Source organism: Crinia signifera, chromosome 1 (assembly GCF_055691185.1).
Source record: "Crinia signifera chromosome 1, ASM5569118v1, whole genome shotgun sequence".
Taxonomy (NCBI): Eukaryota; Metazoa; Chordata; class Amphibia; order Anura; family Myobatrachidae; genus Crinia; species Crinia signifera.
Genome location: NC_139217.1, coordinates 330072166 through 330090997, shown reverse-complemented (window position 1 = coordinate 330090997; position 18832 = coordinate 330072166). Strand labels below are relative to the sequence as shown.

The following is an 18832-nucleotide window of genomic DNA, read 5'->3' as shown; positions in this document are numbered from 1 at the left end:
CGCTCAGTTATGTGGGGAAGACGGAGCGAACATTACGAGAGAGATTAGCCGGTCATAGGTCTGCGATCAAGGCTGCCTATGACAAGGGCGGCAGTGATTACAGAACTCTCTTCCATGTGTGGTGGTGTTGGCAGATACAATAATGTCAATTAAATTAAGGCTAGACAATCATTTATTAGATAAAAACATCCAGAGATATAACCGGTAATCAAAGCTTGAATTTGATGGACTTAAGCTTTTTTCAACCTAAACTACTCACTCTTTCTGACAGAATCCTTCTTAGATGGACAGAACCATGTGCACTGCAGGTGGGGCAGATGTTACTTGTGCAGAGAGAAATAGATATGGGTGGGGTTTTACTACAAAGTGAGATCTATATTGCAGTGTAAAAATAAAGCAGCCAGTATTTACCCTGCACAGAAACAAAATAACTCACCCAAATCTAATTCTCTCTGAACAGGTTACATCTGCCCCCCTGCACTGCACATGGTTTTGTCCATCTAAGAAGGATTTTGTCAGAAAGAGTGAACTAGAATAAGGCCCTATGTAACTGAATCATAAAATATATCATATATATCAGACACGTGGAATGTGTTGCACAACAAACATGTTGCTGCTTGCAGAAGCATACAGGATCCAGGAGAACAATCAGAATATGATTTATGTTGGAAAACATTATAAGCCTCAGGAATAGTGGACATCACGATTAAACTTTGTAGATGGGGAATAATTTAATACTCCACTAATGTTTACAGTGGTGGTGGTATTATGAATTACTATAAAATATTTGCCGCAAAGAAAGTTCTACATGTACTGTAGCTTCTGATTGAGTGCTGATAGCAGCTTACTGCTGCTATCAGATTTTACATGTATTAACCAGCGCTAAGTGCATTTCTGCACTTAAAGCTAGTTAACAGGGGGGATTAAGTTTTTCCTAATGTATGAACAGCGCACCTAACATGCGCTAGGGACAGCTCACCGAGTAACGCTTGGCGGGACTGCCCCCTCTAATCCCCCCAGTATTTAGCGGCCATGGCGAAGTATTAAGAGCTGCCTAGGCATTAAATCGCCCTGGCCGCAACACCAGCTCTGGGCTAGCGTTGTCCTATCCCCACTGCGGGGACAACGCTAGCCCTGCTGCTACCTCTAGGCTGCACTGGAGATCTTGCAGTAATAGTGAGATCTTGTGTTTGCCCATTACAGCCAGCCGGGTGGGGAAGTAGATTTGCGCATGCGCTGGGACGCCGACAAGGAGAGCCGTTAACGCTGGGCATAATGGCTCTCCTTATTGGCGATGGGGGGATTAATACTTTTGGCCGCTACAGGTGCCCGCTTCTCCGCGTTATGCAGGAGAAGCGGGACTCACTATTTCTATAACATTCAAACTGTATGGTATGCTGGGATTATTAATAACTCAAATACATATCAAAATTCTTATCTGTGAAGGTGAGACACCCTGGTCTTTGTGGGTGATGTAAAAAGAAATGTGCAGTTTTGTATCTCACGTGTTTTAGAATCTTCTTCATATGCTGGAGGTAAGCAAGGGTCAGAAAATGGGAGTTAGTGGAACTTTCCCTGACACAAGTGCCTGAGTCAACATCTAAGACAGACTATCCGCATACCAAATATCCCATACTTATCAAAAGCTTAAATATTAATTACATTTTATTCATATTGATGTTTATGTTATTTAATAAAAAAACGTCATTAATGATCGGAAGAAGTCCTCCTAAAAAATAGTTTTTTGGTAAGGTCCCAACCAATCCAAGCACTTCAGCCACAAAAGGGGCAGTTCCTGTTGCTGAAGTGCTTGGCTTCTTAAACTGTGCATTTCCTTTTTAATATACAATATAAAAGGTGGGTGGGGGGGACCAAAGTCAATTCCATCTTGTACCACTTTTCTTTTCATTATGGGCTTTTTTTTTTTACGCCATTGGTGCTGGTCTTTTTTGCACAGACAATCATTTTTATAGTTTATTGCTTTAATATATTACTAATTTACAACATACTCTTAAATATAAATTACTGCCATGTGTTTATTCTACTGCTCTGTTGCTTAATTTAGCCAGCTAGATTTTTGCAGATATTGGTGAATAATGAGCTATAAGGTGGAAATGATTGAAAATGCATTATTGTTGAGTTAAGCAATAGTGTAGGAACAAATACAGGCCCACATTTCATTATTTTACAAGTTTGTTTATTGTTTTATTTTGTGATTCCTCTAAATTATTGCTAATGTCAATAAATAATGGGTTTGTATATTTCTATTTAACTGTAGGAACGTTATTAATGATTTCTCCCATCTCAGGGAATTTGGGCACATAATCTATGCACTGAATTTGTTATAGTGTTATCAAATTGTTTGCTTTCCCAATTTTCTATACTGCCTTTTGGAAGTCAGTACCATTATGTACAGTGTGTGTTATATACACGTTCATTTCACTGATAATGTCTATGTTTGTAATCAGTAATCCTCAATATGTTCCCTTAAGCACCACATACAGTATATCTGCAGAAATGTCTCATATCAACCAAACTATATTTAGATTTGTTGGATTTACACATGGTCTTTGGCCACATTCAAGTTTACTATTCATTGTACTTTATATTGTATGTTTATCTGGAAACTTGTTTATAATAACAGCCACCTGGCTGGACAAACGTCTCCATATCCCCATGTATTTCTTCCTCAGCAGCCTGGCTTTCCTGGATATTTGGCTTATATCATGTACAGTCCCCAAACTGCTCACAATGCTGGTTTACCACCAAATGACAATCTCTTTAACTCAATGTATTTTTCAACTGTATTTCTATTTGTCACTTGGAACTATAGAAATGTATAATTTGATTGTTATGTCATTGGATCGGTATGTGGCAATCTGTCTTCCACTGAGGTACCATTTAATCTTCACCAACAGGGTCTGTCTATGGTTGGTACTATTATCTTGGATTTTTGGATTTATAACTTTCATATTTCCCATAAAGTTAACCCTTGATTTATCTTTCTGTGGTCCATATGAAATCAATCATTTTTTCTGTGACAGTTCAGCTTTATTGATGAACAGTTGCTCTGGTATAAGGCAGATTGATATGTTTTTTTCCATTTTTGCCTCAGCTGTCATTTTGGGCTCATTCTTCCTCACCTTAATTTCCTATTGCAACATTCTCATCGCTATACTAATGATACCATCCACCAGTGGAAAAATCAAAGCTTTCTCCACTTGCACGTCTCACTTCACTGTGGTCTCTATAGTCTATGGCAGTTCTATTTTTATTTATGTACAACCAGTTGAAAGTTCTTCACTTGACTATAATAAAGCTGTCGCAATTCTTAACAGCATAATGACCCCGGTACTGAATCCATTTATATACAGCCTGCGAAATAAGCAAGTCCAACAAGTCTTCCGAGATTTGGTCTTAAAAGTTGTTTCCTACAAAAGCTTGTTTACCTAAATTAATAAAGGAGCTAACCAGATTTCTAGTACCTCCACCATTACAATATTAAGTTCCTCATGTATAACCTAAAATATACCCATTGTCAAGTACATACAGATGGGTCAGGTCCCATCCTGGCTGGCGGGTTGCCAGAACGTCCGCGCTGGCGACCCGCCAGCAGCCGCGCCAGCGAATACACTGAGACGCGCGTGCGTCTCACGCGCACGCGCGTCTCAGTCTCCGTCGCCGGCGCGACGGAAACCCTGTCCGTCTCCGCCTCAGGGAGACGGACAGGGTTAGGGGGGGTTAGGGGGGATGGGGGCAGGCGGCGGGGACCCCGGGTTACCGCCAGCAAGCCGGCGGGGACCCGGGGGAACGGATGGAAGCGCCGTCGGAAGGGGACGCGCGCGCCTCTCGTGCGCGTGCGTCCCCTTCTCACCATCGCCATGGCGCTGGCGGGGGATAGCGGCTGGCGACGCCAGCGCCATCCCCTGCCAAGATGGGACCAGACCCATCTGTAGTTTGGATGTGAAGATTATAAATCTCAGTTGTGATTGAGGAAGATACATACAGATGGGGCAGGCCTCTTCCTGGCTGGCGAATCGCCAGAACGTCCCCGCTGGCGATCCGCCAGCAGCCTCGCCAGCCATCAGACTGAGACGCACGCTCGTCTCAATCTCCGTCGGCAGGGCGACGGGAACCCTGTCCGTCTCCGCCTCAGGGAGACGGACAGGGTTAGGGGGGTTAGGGGGGTGCGGGCAGGCGGCGGGGACCCCGGGTTACCGCTGACAAGCCGGCGGGGACCCGGGGGAGCAGCTGGAAGCGCCGTCGGAAGGGGACGTGCGCGCCTCTCATGCGCACGCGTCCCCTTCTCGCAATCGATATGGCGCTGGCAGGGAATGGCGGCTGGCGTCGCCATCGCCATCCCCTGCCAAGATGGGACCTGCCCCATCTGTATTAAGAGTCAGATTTATCAACTGGTGATATTCTTGTTATCACTTATTACCATTGGCCGCTTCAGCTGTGGGGCTGCAGCACAGTCCAATAATGAAATAGGGGAGCAGCAACAACTGCCAGTGAGCCCAGGGCCGGTGCTAGGGTGTCCGGCGCCCTCCTGCAAACCATACATTTTGCGCCCTTTCACATTGCCATTGCAACAAGCTGCAACCCGATTGTGGGAGCATATGTGATCCTATGGAGGATCTCGTGTGCAAGTACATGTATGCATACACCATCTCAGTGCTGTGTACGCAAAATGTTGCAGGCACTAAAGGTGCCCATACACGCTGCGAGAATCGCATACGTTATGGGCTAGATCCCATTGCATGGCATGCATGCAATGTGTGTGCGATGCGATCTGAAAGCAGTACAAAAAGTATGTGCAGCACATACTTTTGTACTGTGCGATGCGATGCCAGCAGGAGTGCACATCGCATCACACGCTGCTATTGCAGCGTGTATGGCTACCGTTAGGCACATAACCCAGCCCATTATTTAAAAAGTGTCTAAAATTAATATAAAAAAATCTACAATTATCAAAAATTTTGTTATAAACATGTATAATTAAAGACTCACTTTTTTTTTTTGCTGTTTAACTGAGGACACCATCACACCCCTCTCGTGACTGAGGGGGAAAGGAGGTGAGAGAAGGAGGAGATGAAAGAAGAGGGGAGGAGATAGAGAGGGCGGAGTGTTGAGGACTGGCAGTGGCACAGGCACAGCACACTGAGAAGAGGGAAGGAAGGGGAGCGGCGCTGCTGCCTGTTCGTCATTTGATTGACAGGCGCAGGGAGCAATGGGTAGGGGATGGATCCGGACATGACATGTCATCCAGGCATTCACAGACAGCGCTACATGCCTCAGCGCAAGTGTCCGTGAGGAAGAGGGGGCAGGTCACAGGAGGAGGAGAGTGTGTGCACGGTGCAGGGAGCTGCTCAGCCTCTCCATACTGCCACCCACTGTCAGACAAGCACTGCGGGTGGCGTGCAGGCTGTGTGCACTCGCGGTGCAGGGAGCAGCTCTTTGACAGTGGGTGGGCGGCAGTATAGACAGGCGTTGCAGGAGGCAGTGACAGTGAGGGCTGAGGCAGCTTTAGCAGAGCAGGGATCGAGACAGCGCCTTTTCAGCATGGCGCCTCCCTGCTTTGCAGGAGCTGCTGAGTGGGTAGCGCCGGCCCTGAGTGAGCCAGTTTAGAATGGCAGTTGGTAGCAGTTGCTTTGCCTTCCCTATATGAAATTTTTATTGCGCTGCAGCCCTACTTCTGGAGCCTCCCCTGCTTATTGCAAATTATAATTGATACAGAAGCCAATCAGCTCCTAACTATCATTGTAAAACACGTAACAGTTAAGAGCTGGCTGAAGCAGCATTTATCGTTTGTTAAGAATGTTAATAAGAATATCACTTGTTGATAAATCTTTTCAAGATTAAAGGTTGAGGGTGCAAGTGGCTTGAATTGAATGCATTTTTTCTAAGAATTTACATTTTACTTTTTTAAAAAACAATCCAAAATTCTTATTTTTCCTCTTTCTCACTATTCTACAATCTAAATTTCCTGTAATGCACCTATTTTTATTATCATCTATGTCTTCCATATATATGTGAAGTACATATATGTTTGGCCCATAGAGGCATTTTAACATGTGGTTCCCTCCATTTTTGGTGACCACTTCCATTTTCAATAATATTTTTTTTCCTATAAATTACCCCCCCCCCCCCCCCAAAAAAAAAAATTATCTTGAAAAACTGCATCAGAGAAACAAAACACGTTGACCCGCTGCAGCTAGTGGACCCCCCTTTCCTTCTCCTTCACCCAATACCTTGTTGGATCTGAGGATGCCAAGTGCAGGTGAGACATTACATCCAGCAATTTTCAATCAGACACCAATTTAAGTGTGATTTTACTATATGACACATTCAAATAATGAATCACTTTATGACTGAACTCTTTACATTCCTAACTTTGGATGCCCAGAAAATTAGGAATAAGTTAAGAAGCAGTATACAACAATATAAAAGTGTGGATTTTCCTATCTCCCCTCTTTTTAAAAAACAAAATGGATAATCTACATACTATAGAAGTGCAGACTCTTAATTTAGAAAGTGGATTGCAATATTGAATTTTTTAACATAAAGTATAAAATTACATTTGAATAATTATCATTCATTTATTTTTTATGTTTACTGTTATTTTTAATTTGTTGTACAGCATATTGATTCATTATCCATACAATAAATTACCTTTGCTTTATGAATTTAGCTGAATTTCTTTGAATCCAATGGTTCCAAAAACACATACGCTGTCTTAACAAATAGCAATTTCTGTCCCATTTCTGGGAAAATTAGTAAAGGGGTTTCACAAGATAGCTGTGGTAAATTCGGACCGAAGGATTTTTTTAATTGAATTGTACTGACTTTGAGTAATTAATAGTATATGCGCCTTAGTTGGAGTTTGTAAGTGTTTAGATTTGTATAGTTAATTTGTTCCAAAATTCTAGTTTAATCTAAAAGCCTAGATTAAATTCAAGTAAAAATGTTATATACCCAGAGCAGTAGAGGGCCTGGCTGGGCCCCTCCATAAGACCTGTTCCCAGGTAATTAGTACCCCCCCTTGGCACCACTGTATATACAATGGTTGTGAGGTATCAAAAACCTTTGTTCATGTGCAACTATGACATATGAGTCATACTGTAGCTGTCCAAAACTACATGACCCAGGATGCTCTGAGTCACTGCAGAGATGCAGGCCAATGCGCAGCACATGCAAATGCCACATTAATATATAAACCAGGGAATGTTCATCTAAAATGTAATAATGAAAAGCTAAGGTCGTAGAATAAGGGCTGAACCAAATTGCCACAAACTCAGAATGTTATTCACGAGCTGAGAATAGGACGATGTCCATAATCATGTAAAATTCAAAACGTTGGCACCACTCCCACACTGAAGGGGGTACTGTATGATGTAATTGAATTGTAATGGTCATGGGTGCAACTTGGCTTTCAGGTGAACAACCCCACGTCGTGAAACATGTTCTGACATTTGGATGCAGCTTCCCACTGTAGGGGGACACTGAATATCCCAGAAAGACATGCAGTAACGTTCTTTGGCTAACCAACTCACTACAGGTACTAGGGCTGCCATCAGAAATTGTAGGGCCTGGTACTGACAATATAGGCAGGGCCCCCCTTCTCTTTCTCAAATGGCTGGCATGCCTAATGAGACCTGTGTCTGCAGCACTGGTTGCACTACTCAACCTCTACATTGCTTAAAGGGAAATGTGAACTTTATTTATGACAAATTATACTTAATAGACCCCAATACTGGGCCCCCTTTCTGTCTGAGTCCGGGACTGGAGACCCCGCAGGCACCCCCTTATGGCTGTTTTGACAGGTACATTATCTTACCTTTGTGTGTGGACCTCCGACCTAGAAATACTTCAGCACCAGGGCTACCTAACATTGCATATGGAGACAGAAATCCGCACACCTGTTTTTTCACACAACACCTCGCTCCCCCCCTTCCGTTCACAGAAGACGGGGAAAGCAGAAAGGGCAATGGAGGTTTAATGTTGTTCTTTACATTCATTCTTACCTGTAATTTAAATTAAAATGCTATAATGCTATCGTTGAGAAAGACATATGGTGATACATATACACAACTAGTAAGCCCGCTCAAAGCAAAAGCTTTGAAAGCTAGTCTGCTACCTCCTGTGTTTGTGCATGTGTAAGAAAGAGATGTAGTTTCACTCTCTGCCAGCAGATGGCAGTGTTTGAGACTCACAGAGGCTAGCCATATATATACAGTTGTGCTCATAAGTTTACATACCCGAACAGAATTTGTGATTTTCTGGCCATTTGTCAGAGAATATGAATGATAACTTTTCTTTCACTCATGGTTAGTGGTTGGGTGAAGCCATTTATTGTCAAACAACTGTGTTTACACTTTTTAAATCATAATAACAACAGAAAAACCCAAATGACCCTGATCAAAAGATTACATACCCTGGAGATTTTGGCCTGATAACATGCACACAAGTTGACACAAATGGGTTTGAATGGCTAATAAAGGTAACCATCCTCACCTGTGATCTGTTTGCTTGTAATTAATGTGTGTGTATAAATGGTCAGTAAGTTTCTGATCTCCTGAAAGACCCTTGCATCTTTCATCCAGTGCTGCCCTAACGTGTCTGGATTCTGAGTCACGGGGAAAGCAAAAAAATTGTCAAAGGATCTGCGGGAAAAGGTAAATTACCTGTATAAAACAGGAAAGGGATATAAAAAGATATCCAAGCAATTGAGAATGCCAATCAGCAGTGTTCAAACTCTAATTAAGAAGTGAAAAATGATGGATTCTGTGGAAACCAAATCACGTTCAGGTAGGCCAAAAATTTCAGCCACAACTGCCAGGTAAATTGTTCGGGATGCAAAGAAAAATCCACAAATAACTTCAGCTGAAATACAGGACTCTCTAAAAAAAAGTGTTGTGGTTGTTTCAAGATGCACAATAAGGAGGCATTTGAAGAAAAATGGGCTGCATGGTCGAGTCGCCAGAAGAAATCCATTACTATGCAAATGACACAAAGCATCCCGCTTACAATACTCCAAACAGCACAGAGACAAGCCTCAAAACATTTGGAACAAAGTCATTTGGAGTGATAAGACCAAACTTTTACTTTATGGCCTCAACCATAAACGTTACATTTGGAGAGGACAAAAGAGGAAACAAGTGACCAGCGCTGTGGTGGATACTCAATAAAGGTTATCTTTCTTGGAGTTTATTTCTATTCTCCGCAATAAATTCTTCCTGATGCTAGTAGGTAATACACTCACAATTGAATTCACTCAGGCGTGCCCGTAGCAGTTTCTTTTACGAGCTACGGGCACGCCTGAGTGAATTCAATTGTGAGTGTATTACCTACTAGCATCAGGAAGAATTTATTGCGGAGAATAGAAATAAACTCCAAGAAAGATAACCTTTATTGAGTATCCACCACAGCGCTGGTCACTTGTTTCCTCTTTTGTCTATATATTGTATTGGGATTGTTGCGTAAACCCATTACAAGAGACCAGCTGCTACCCAATATTCAGCGCTGGGTACACACATACCCTTCTTTTCCAGTATACCTACATTTGGAGAGGAGTCAACAAGGCCATGATGAAAGGTACACCATTCCTACTGTGAAACACGGATGTGGATCACTGATGTTTTGGGGATGTGTGAGCTACAAAGGTAATGGAAACTTGGTCAAAATTGATGGCAAGAAGAATGCAGCATGTTATCAGAAAATGATACTGGAGGAAAATTTGCACTCATCAGCCTGGAAGCTGCGCATGGGACATACTTGGACATTACAACATGACAATGATCCAAAACACAAGGCCAAGTCGACCTGTTATTGGCTACAGCAGAATAAAGTGAAGGTTCTCGAGTGACCATCTCAGTTTTCCACTCTGGGGAGATCTCAAACGTGCAGTTAATGCAAGAAAGCCCAAGAATTTACAGGAACTGGAGGCTTTTTGCCAAGAAGAATGGGCAGCTTTACCATCTGAGACAATAAAGAGCCTCATCCACAACTACCACAAAAGACTTCAAGCTGTCATTGATGTTAAAGAAAGCAATGCACAGTATTAAGAACTGGGGTATGTAAACTTTTCATCAGGGTCATTTGGGTAGTTTCTGTTGTCATTATGATTTAAAAAGAGTAAACACAGTTGTTTGACAATAAATGGCTTCACCCAACCACTAACCATGAGTGAAAGAAAAGTTTGTGAGTTACATCATTCATATTCTCTGACAAATTGGCAGAAAATAAAAAATTCTGTTAGGGTATATAAACTTATGAGCACAACTGTATATAGATGATTGTGTGAGACACTGCACTTGAGACCAGAAAATCAGAAAAAACAGTGGCTAAACACTACCTGGAGTATGGCCATCAAATAGCATCTATCAAATCAATGTTGATTGACCATGTACCCCCATTCGATCATGGGGGGGATCGTACTAAGGCTCTACGTCAACGTGAAGCACAGTGGATCTACACTTTGGACACTGTGGCCCCTCGTGGCCTAAATGAGAACAATCCACTAAATTGTTTTTTTATAATAAGATCCTTTGTAGTTCTATGATTGAGGGTGAACGAACGCAATTGGTTCTCTTAATTATATTTTTTCATCATCTACTTGCTTATGGACTAACTATAATATCTGGCTCAAGGACATATCAATCATGATACTCAGAGCCTATAATTGATGATTTATGATATTTGTTTGTACATACCTGTTGGACTTGTAGTGTAGAAAGTACCTAGATGTAATAGTCTATAGTAAGTGAATGGACAGGAAAAAGCGCCCAACAGTTAGGTACACAGTAAACCAATAAGTTTAACTATCTTACTGTATAGATGAATTTTCATGCACTTTTCTCCATACAGGACATGTGAAATAAAAACAGATAAACAAACAATGTGTAGTCCCTTTTTTAAAATGTATTTGCATGGGGATCCCCCAGGAATAATTAAATAGTCCTATATAGATATCTTCCTTATCCCTCAAGTGTCTGTTCAAGTAGATAGACAGCATGGGTTCACCACGTGTCACCAGGAAATAAATATTCTTACATGTATGCTTACATGTAACAAGCACGTCTAAACACATCAAGGTTTGTTTTGGTATAGATATGCGTAGTTGTATGCTTACTTTCAAAATGCTTGACTCCTCATATCATGGTTTCTTTAGGGATGGACATCTTAGACAGCATGATGGTCCAAAAATTTTTTTATTAACAAAAATGGGATACAATAGTCCAATGGATAAAACAGAAACCTGGACTATGCCCACAGACCCTTTCACTGGGAAACTCACTGATGTACTAAGAGGCCACGAGATTCTCACCAGTTCCAGCGGTCAGAAGGTAGACACAGGGTCTGAGTTAAAAGAGGTAGCAACACCGCACCAATGCGTTTCGACTCTGTGGTCTTTTTCATTAAGAGGACAATGAGTTTGTTCCTCTTCTTTTGTTTCTTTGTGTGTTTAATTTTTTTTTCATGATTAGATTGTATTATTTTTATGTAAATGCTCCTCTAGTATCCATCTAATAGCGCTAAAAAACTCTTAGATTATATTGTGGCATATAAGACATAGAGTAACATTGCAGCTATGGCTGGAACGCACAGCTATTACTGTAAGAACAGGCTGTAGTGATAACAGAACATTGTAATGCCATATTAAGCATTACCCAGCTATTCCACGGTATTCTCCTGGTTCACCTCATACCTCTCCGATCGCTCCTTCTCCGTCTCCACTCCGAGCTCCTCCTCTCCTACTACCCCGCAGCCAGTCGGTGTTCCCCAAGGGTCTGTCCTTGGCCCTCTCCTCTTCTCTCTCTACACCACCTCTCTGGGCACTCTCATCAGCTCCTATGGTTTTCATTACCACCTTTATGCTGATGATACCCTAATCTATCTCTCTTCCCCCGATCTATCCCCATCACTCCTGTCCAAGGTCTCTGAATGCCTCACAGCCATCTCAGCCTGGATGACCCAACGCTTCCTGAAGCTAAACATGGCTAAAACTGAACTTCTAATCTTCCATCCCCCGAACATCCCCTCTTCTCCCACTATCTCCATCAGTATTGGTGAAACCGAGATCACCTCCACCGACCAAACGCGCTGCCTTGGTGTCATCATTGACTCCTCCCTCTCTTTCACCCCCCACATTCGTGCTCTCTCACAGTCTTGCCGCTTTCACCTACGCAACATCTCACGCATCAGACCATTCCTCTCCACTGACGCGACCAAAATTCTCATTCACTCTCTTGTCATCTCCCGCCTTGACTACTGCAACATCCTTCTCTCCGGGCTACCTCTCACCCGCCTCGCACCTCTCCAATCCATTCTTAACGCTGCTGCTAGGCTCATCTTCCTCTCCCGCCGCTCTACCTCCGCCTCCCCCCTCTGTCTATCTCTTCACTGGCTCCCCATTCCTTTCCGAGTTCTCTTTAAACTCCTCACCACCACCTACAAAGCTCTCTCCTCCTCCACCGCTCCTTACCTCTCTTCACTGATCTCTATCCACACTCCCTCCCGTCCTCTTCGCTCCATCACTGACCGCCGACTGACCTCTCACCTAATCACCTCCTCCCACTCCCGTGTCCAAGACTTCTCTCGCGCTGCCCCCCTGCACTGGAACAACCTCCCGCCACCCATCAGGCTTTCTGATTCCCTTACCTCCTTCAAGCGCTCCCTCAAAACCCACTTTTTTCGACTAGCCTATCCCTCCTCCTAACCTCTTTTGATCCTCTTATCCTGCCTCCGTTCCCCTCCGTTCCTACTTATCCTATTGTTTTTCGTTCGTCCACCCACCTATTTTTAGTATGTTAACTCTTATGAGTAGGGCCCTCCTTCCTCACGTACTCACCCTACCTCTTTACCTCACCTGTGCTCCTGTCCTGTTCTTCCCTTCCTCTACTTCATCTTTAGTCTCCTTGACAATTTTGACACCTACTTCTGAACTGATGCTGATTTTAGTTCTACCAGCTATACCCCCATTTATACTGTATTTTTCAACACACCCTGTACGTTACCTCGTCATTTTTTTTTTGTTTGCTATGTACGGCGCTGCGGACACTTTGCGGCGCCATATAAATAAACGTACTACTACTACTACTACGTAATCTGGAGACTTTAATATACCGTATATCTACACTAGCTTGATGGACCCAGAAGCCAGTATATAATATTATTGAATGTTAAATAACAATGTAGACCTGTGGAACGCACGGCCATATTGCTTTTTCAGACACAGGGCAAACGCATATAACGGATCCCCTAACAGGTGGAAATAGCGCCCAGACATGCTTCCTATAATAAGGAGGTAGCGCAATAAATGACATTTAGATTATACTTTCAAAGTGGCTTCCCAAAACAGCACAATAAGTGCTGTGGAGATGCTGGAATGCATCGGGGGACTGCTGGAACGCACAGCCATCTTGGTATTTCCGGAAAGGATTATCAGGAACCAATGATAGGCCAACTTAAACACCATAATTAGGTTGAGTCCTACAGGCAACCGTACTAGGCTATCACAGGTGTACGGAGTTGCCCGATTAGACTGTGCTATACAGAGGAGCACTGCAGATGGGATCATTGTACTTGAAATTCCTGAGCTGTGAGGTTGTAAGTATTAAGATGTCTTCACAAAGGCTGCCTAGTGGCCAAAACATCAACCTACAGGATCCTCTGATCCATAAAGTTAGATGCTATTATTTTGAAAAGTACAAAGTACAAAAAAATAAATAAAAGAACCTGATGTTTTATTGGTGAGTGCTCTCCGTGGATTATATAGTATAGAAGGTATTCCTTATCACAAACAATGAGCTCTCAGCTTGCAGTGGAGTGAACTACTCTATCCATATTGAGGTTACCTTCCTTTTGGAATTTTAAAAAACTGATTATCCACTTGCGAAGTCCGCTTTATTCCGTTGATAGGATTTTAATTCATTGTTTGTGATAAGGAATACCTTCTATACTATATACCTCGTATATGGTATTGCCCCTGATGAAGTCATGTTGACGAAACACGTTGGGATTTTTAAATAAAGAATTACATCTTGAACGAAGTCTACGTTTCATTGTTGAACATCAGTCCAGTCCTCTAAAAGAGGTATGCGCACACTTCAATATCAAAGATCAGTCCATTTGATACTTAAAAAAGGATATTTATTTTCATCTGTGTCATAGAAGATAATGTCAATATATACCACAGAGCCCCAACTTTTCGGTAACAACAATCCAGGACCTTTATCAAGGAGCAGTCCTGGTGATAAGCAAACAGTATGTGGATCCAGAGGTGTAACTATCGTCCCGCAGCCCCCGCCGTGGCGGGGAGGCGCTGAGGGTATGTGGGCGCCGGGGGGGCTGCGGGACGACAGTCACTGTCTGGCTGCCTGTGTGCACCGTCCGGGTCCCAGCTCTCCCGGCTATTGCCGCAGCGCTGCTCTCACTGATACAAAAAGTGACACTTGGAAAATGGCTGCCCCCATACCGCAGACAGTTTTTCGTCTGCTGTATGGGGGCAGCCATTTTCCAAGTGTCACTTTCGTTAGCAGCAGTAGCCGGGAGAGCCGGGACCCGGCGCGGACGGATGCGGCCCAAGGTAAAATACACACGCACACAAACACACACATACACGCACACACGCTCTCTCCCCTCAATCCCCCCCCCACACACACACACGCTCTCTCCCCTCAATCCCCCCGCACGCGCCACGGCTCCCCGCTGCTTGGTTGTTTTTTTTTAGGGGGGGGGGGCGCCCCCCTGCATTTTCGGCAGGGGGGCGCACAATTATTAGTTACGCCTCCGTGTGGATCAACCAGGGGATTCCAACCCAGCATGGTGCTAATTATACCATTAGCAAAAGCCTTTGTCAATATCTTATCCAGCTCAAGTTTGTACTTCAAAGTAGGATTTGCAGAAAGAACTACTTTGAAGTACAAACTTGAGCTGGATAAGATATTGAGGCTGTTGGTATAATTGCAGTAGGAACAAAAAAATGCGCTGACGGTACAGTGGCCAGTGGTTCCTTTGCTTTACACTTTTCCTTAGAGAGAACCCCGGGCAGACCCATCACCTCTGCCCGGGGTTCCCTATACCAGCCTATCGTTATCTACTTAGATAGCTTCCTTCAACCTGTGGTGCAGCATGAAGCTACCTTTTTGAAGGACATGACCAAGTAAGATCCAGTTATATTACAGGTATATAGATGACCTGATCATTATATGGTCAGGTCCGGAAAGTGAACTCAGTAACTTTATTAAACAGAATTTACATTTGTAATTGATCCTGAAGAAATCAATTTTTTTAGATGTGAGAATACAGTTCCATAACTACTAACTTATTTACAAAAGAGACGGACCGCAACAATATCCTCCATCATCAAAGTTATCATCCATCTAGAAGGAAGGCAGGTCTGCCATACTCTCAATACTTGAGGGTGCGCAGAATTGTTAGTGAGGATGAGGATGTACAGTAACTAAACAATTTGCGGTACTCTCTAAGAAATTTGTGGATAGAAGTTATCCATTGGAGGACCTGTTAAAACAGCAAGAGTAAGTCTGTATGGTACCTAAAGAAAAACTTATTATGTTCTACAAAAAGAAAGAATGGAAAAATTACATCCCTTGGGTAAATCACTTTAATCCAAAAAGTGACACCATACGCAAATAAAAATTGTCCGATGTTTGGAGATGACCCAGAATTAGAATCATTAAAAAATACTAAGGTTATGCAGTGTTTCTGTAGAGGTCATATCCTCAGAGATTTATTGGTTAAAGTGGATGTAACAGACAGATCTAAAGTGAGAGGGGTTTTAGCTCCACACAAGTTTGGAGTGTCCCAATTGTGTGACATGCAGCTATATGATTAGTGGTAGTTCTTTTGAGATATAGGGTTCTGACAGTAGGGATCCCGACAGTCATTATCCCAATGTTGGGATCCCGACTGGCCAGACCCAAACAGCATGGTGAGCGCAGCAAAGACCCTTGCAGGCTCGCTGCGCTCACCACGCTGCCGGCACGGTGGCTCGCTATGCTAGCCACCTATTTTATTCTTCCTCTATGAAGGTCGTTGACCCCCACGAGGGAGAATAGCCGGTGGCCGTCGGGCACCTGTGTGTTGGGGTTTTGACTGTCAGGATCCTGACATCGGGTAAATGACTGTCGGGATCCCAACTGTCGGAACCCTATACCACACCCTCTAAAAGACTACCACTAATCATATAGCTGCATGTCACGCAATCGGGACATTGGAACTACACTTATCATGAAGTGGTCCCAGAGCAATGATTATGAAGCATGCAGCAAGGCTGGACGATTATCACTACTTTTGAGGGTTGGTAAAGTAGTGTACCTGCTGATCTGCCAAACAGCGAAATCTACTTTTCAGCACCCCAAAAGTGTGTTCCACCACAATGTGGGTTGCAATAAGCCTAATTTAGACTTGTTAGCAGGGCAAGTTTTTTCTCAAAATGGACAAAACCATGTGCATGTTACATTTGCCCCACCTGCAGTGCACATGGTTTTTCCCATTTTGAGAACAAATTTATCCTGCGATCAGAATTTGGCCAATTGTTCACCGAAATCTGCCTAGGTTTTGCACTATATTTCATGACCCAGTGCACTGCACAATATCACAGGGATCTATACCCCAAACACACAATATAATACATAATATAATACACCACACAACAAGTGACGGCTACAACCTGTAGATAACAGGTAACTCACAGACTCCAGGAATAGTCAGTGGAAGAAGACGTCTGCAGGTGACCACAAGATGGCATGGAAAGGCAATGATCGTCAGGCAGTACTCCAGGAAGGAACAGTCCTGCAGCAGGGACAGATGCTATCACCATTGTCTGCTGCCAGGCCTGGCTTCCTTAAAAGGAAGTCTCTGGCCAATGAGAGTCAGCCCAGTTGACCAGCCCCCCAGCTGTAATAATGTCACCTGGTGCTGTTATCCATATATCGGCATCCTGGATGCTTAGTAACAGCCAAGACTCAAAGCCGCACTGTCCAGCGTCCTCCGGTTGCTAGGCAACTGGACGGTCAGGTCCCCTGGTGGCGGAAGTGACGCGTTAGGGAAGTTGCATATCAACTGCCTTAGGCCCGGCGCACAGTTCCATCCATCATGGCTGCTGCCGCTTTCCTTCCGCTGCTCTCACCACCAGCAGGAAATGGATGCCGGGGAACCCCAGTGGTGGCTGGACTTGCACCAGTCTGTGCTGCCACAGATCCGCGGATCCTGACATAGTTCCAGACTTACTGCTTCAAGGGCATGTGGTACATCGGCATTATCGCTGATGGCATGGAAGTCGAAAGGAACTCTATAAGACAAAAGGGACTGTCAGTCTAGCATATTGTAGAGTGTGGTGAGCATTTATGAAATGGAGAGGCTCAGAGGATAAGATGGATGAAATCTCTGCTGCTGACCTGTTACAATTCCTATGTTAAGGCTTTTTTGATGGCTTAGCCACCTCGATTTTGAAAGTACAAATTTCGACTTTGAGTGTCCAGAAAATTAGCAGAAGAGGATCTTATCATAAGGCTCTGTAATGCCATTAAAAGATTAAGACCTTCAACGTTTTTATTCGCCCCTTGAGACATGAACTTGATATTGAAAGCCTTGATGAGGGAACCGCTCGAGACGTCTCCCTGAAATATTTAACTTGGAAGATAGTTTTTCTTGTAGCTATAACCTCTGCTAGAAGACTGAGCAAAATACAGACCCTATGGGCAGAAGAGTCATACTTAAAAATGCTGCCTGATAGAATTGTGTTGAGCACTAATCCTCATTTCTTAAATTTATTTAAACCTAAAATTATTTCTTCATTTCACCTCAACAAAGAGATCTCTCTATCTGCCTTCTTTCCTGATCCCAAAAATGAAGAGGAGGAATTATGGCACCAGTTGGATGTAGTAAGAGGGATTACTATTTATCTGGAGATATTAAAAGAAGTCAGAAAGTCCTAAAATATATTTGTTGTGAATGAAGGAGCAAAAAAAGGGGTTTGCCCTTACTTGGTAAATGATTGCAAGATGGATAAGCAAACTGATCACTTTCATTTTTGAGATGGAAGTATTGTCGGATTCAGGAGGCACCCGGGCTACCCCCCCCCCCCCCCTGTAGCTGAGGACCAGGGCTTCCCAACTAGCCCAGCTCCGTGTCTCTAGCCCCCTGGGAACCCGGAGATATCGCCTGGCAAAGCTGTAATATTTTTCCCATAGGATAATATGGGATCCATTTAATTCCATTCACTGGGCCTTCAATATGATACCAGGCTGGTCCATATCGGTCAATCGGTTCCAGAGATATTGCGGATAAACAGATTTTTTTATTTTTTAAATGCAATTTCATGGCCGTTCATGTTCTTTGAGGGCAGATTACTCTGGAAGCAAATGTTCCAGTTTCACTGGACCAAAATCATTCAAAGCCCACTCAAAAGTTCTTCAATATGATACTTGTCTCATGTAAATGGGGCAGTTGGTTCCGAAGATATAACCGGTTAAATTAGATAACTGGTTAAGGGGGGAGGGGTGGTCTTCTCTCCCCCTCACACCAGAAAATACAGGGACTAGGCTGGTGTAAAAGGGGCCAACCTGGGAATGCATTTTCTGGTGTGAAAGGGGTATTATTTCAAATAGCCGGGACCTGAATACAGCCAGGCTCTGCCACTGTCAGTGGCTATCACTTTTGCCAGGCGGCGGCTGTCCCCCATTTACCGCGAGCATGTATTCCCCCTAGGCAATGAGCATGTTATCCCACATGGCAATGAGCATGGAACCTCTGGCAGTGAGCATTGAACCCTTTGCAATGAGCATGTAGATAAGCAGCACTTATGTAG

General features: G+C 43.5%; 1 protein-coding gene across 1 annotated transcript; it reads left to right on the top strand.

Moving 5' to 3' along the window:
• Positions 1-2448: 2448 nt before the first annotated feature.
• On the top strand, positions 2449-3453 carry LOC146079520 (olfactory receptor 6M1-like). The gene has a single exon (XM_083186264.1). The coding sequence runs from the start codon at positions 2449-2451 to the stop codon at positions 3451-3453; it is 1005 nt and encodes a 334-aa protein (XP_083042390.1).
• The last annotated feature ends 15379 nt before the right edge of the window (positions 3454-18832 follow it).

What these genes read in the sequence shown, in the direction of transcription:
- LOC146079520 (XM_083186264.1), top strand. Translation starts at nt 2,449, where the DNA reads ATGTCTATGTTTGTAATCAGTAATCCTCAATATGTTCCCTTAAGCACC.